The sequence below is a fragment of the Cicer arietinum genome, chromosome 7, assembly GCF_000331145.2.
Source record: "Cicer arietinum cultivar CDC Frontier isolate Library 1 chromosome 7, Cicar.CDCFrontier_v2.0, whole genome shotgun sequence".
Lineage (NCBI taxonomy): Eukaryota > Viridiplantae > Streptophyta > Magnoliopsida > Fabales > Fabaceae > Cicer > Cicer arietinum.
The window spans coordinates 11611585-11613084 of NC_021166.2; the positions used below are offsets into that span (position 1 = coordinate 11611585).

The window sequence follows — 1500 nt, forward strand, 5'->3', positions numbered from 1 at the left end:
TTTCCCTATAGCATTTTTAGCCTCAGGCCTGTCCAATCTAACCTCTACAATCCCTGTAAACAAAGGAAAGTTTTTAAAATGTTCTTCAATTGTGAATCCACAATCCAAAAACAACTACATAATACACCAAGAACAAAATTTTCCAATCACTGCACACACATTACCGGCGATATATACAACATAACTAATCCATTCATGGATATAATATGTTACACAGGAACTGGAAATAGTGTTGTCAATCGCGGACCATGGAAGTTAGCAGTTTGATCAAATTCCGCTATGCAACAATGCTAGTAGCCACTATTTGACAATGTTTTGTACTAAGTAGTGAATACCAGAAAAATAACAAAATTTTCAAATTCCACTACCCTGATCGCTGTAGCACTACTATATAAGAACATTGACTACAAAAAAAATCATTTATCTTTTACTACTTCCGTCTCTATGATGAACATAGAACATAGACAATGAATAAGAAAATTGATATGTATATTTTCAGATAATCGATTAATACCAATCTAGTTGCTTTTTTTGAGTAGAACTCCAAAGTTGAAAGATACTACGAGAGAGAGAGATTACCGGAATCTGAGTCATCGAGCTTGTGAAGCTTGACGAATTGAGAAGGTGAAGAGTCCAAAATAAGAGTTCTGTGGGCGTGGTGGTTATAAAGTGTGGTGAAATAGGGTTTGGAGGTTTTGAGGTAGGAATTGGTGTTAGTCAACACTCTCAAAGCACACATTTTTATTGGTTTATGAATCAATTGAAGCTCACTTCTTCAAAGCTTCTTCGGACAAATAGGAACCAAATCTATCTGTCTTTCTCTCTCTCTCTCTCAATAATCACTCTCTATTTTAAAAAGATGTTCTAAATATAAGCTTTTCCGAAATTTCGTTCTCAATATTTATAAAATAATATTTTTACTCTCTACTGAATTATTACATAAATGATTTTAGTTTCCGCTAGAATATCAATGTATATTGTAAATGATTTTTTTAAATTATATTTTCATTATTATAAAAAAAAATTCTATAAAACACAAAAAATAATTTATTGACTTCTTGCGAGATCTTTTTAAATAATACTATGATCTTTTTTAATTTTTAAAATGTATTTACTTTTTTTTTTACATTTATTAAAAAATCACGTTAGATATTTTTTCGTGATACTTATGTCTTATAATATTGTTCACTATATAATAGAGTTGTAGTTTTCAGTTTAATTTACAAATGTTTGATCATACATTTCATAATGCAATTTGAAAAATATGATTTTGTGGTTAATAGCACAATCGAAATGTCAATTATAGTATTTTATCCAAGAATGATAAATAAAGAAGTAAGTGTCACAAAAAAGACATGTTTGACACAAATGAAAAGTTGATCTATTTTGAAAATTGAAAGACGTGTGAATGAAAATTAAATAGATCACCTCAAAGGAAGTCAGTGCAATTTTCAAAAAATAAGTTTAAAATTAATTTTTTTTAAGTACATTTTTTATTAC

General features: G+C 28.8%; 1 protein-coding gene across 1 annotated transcript in view; it reads right to left on the bottom strand.

Annotated features, from left to right (window-relative positions):
• The window catches only part of LOC101495172 (probable enoyl-CoA hydratase 2, mitochondrial), a 3877-nt gene extending 3016 nt beyond the window's left edge, over positions 1 to 861 (bottom strand). Inside the window, exons 1-2 of the mRNA XM_073364060.1 lie at positions 580 to 861; positions 1 to 53 (exon numbers count right to left, since the gene is read on the bottom strand). Of these exons, the coding sequence (XP_073220161.1) occupies positions 1 to 53; positions 580 to 739 (213 nt within the window). The 5' untranslated portion in view covers positions 740 to 861. The remainder of the gene's footprint in view (positions 54 to 579) is intronic.
• Positions 862 to 1500: the final 639 nt, after the last annotated feature.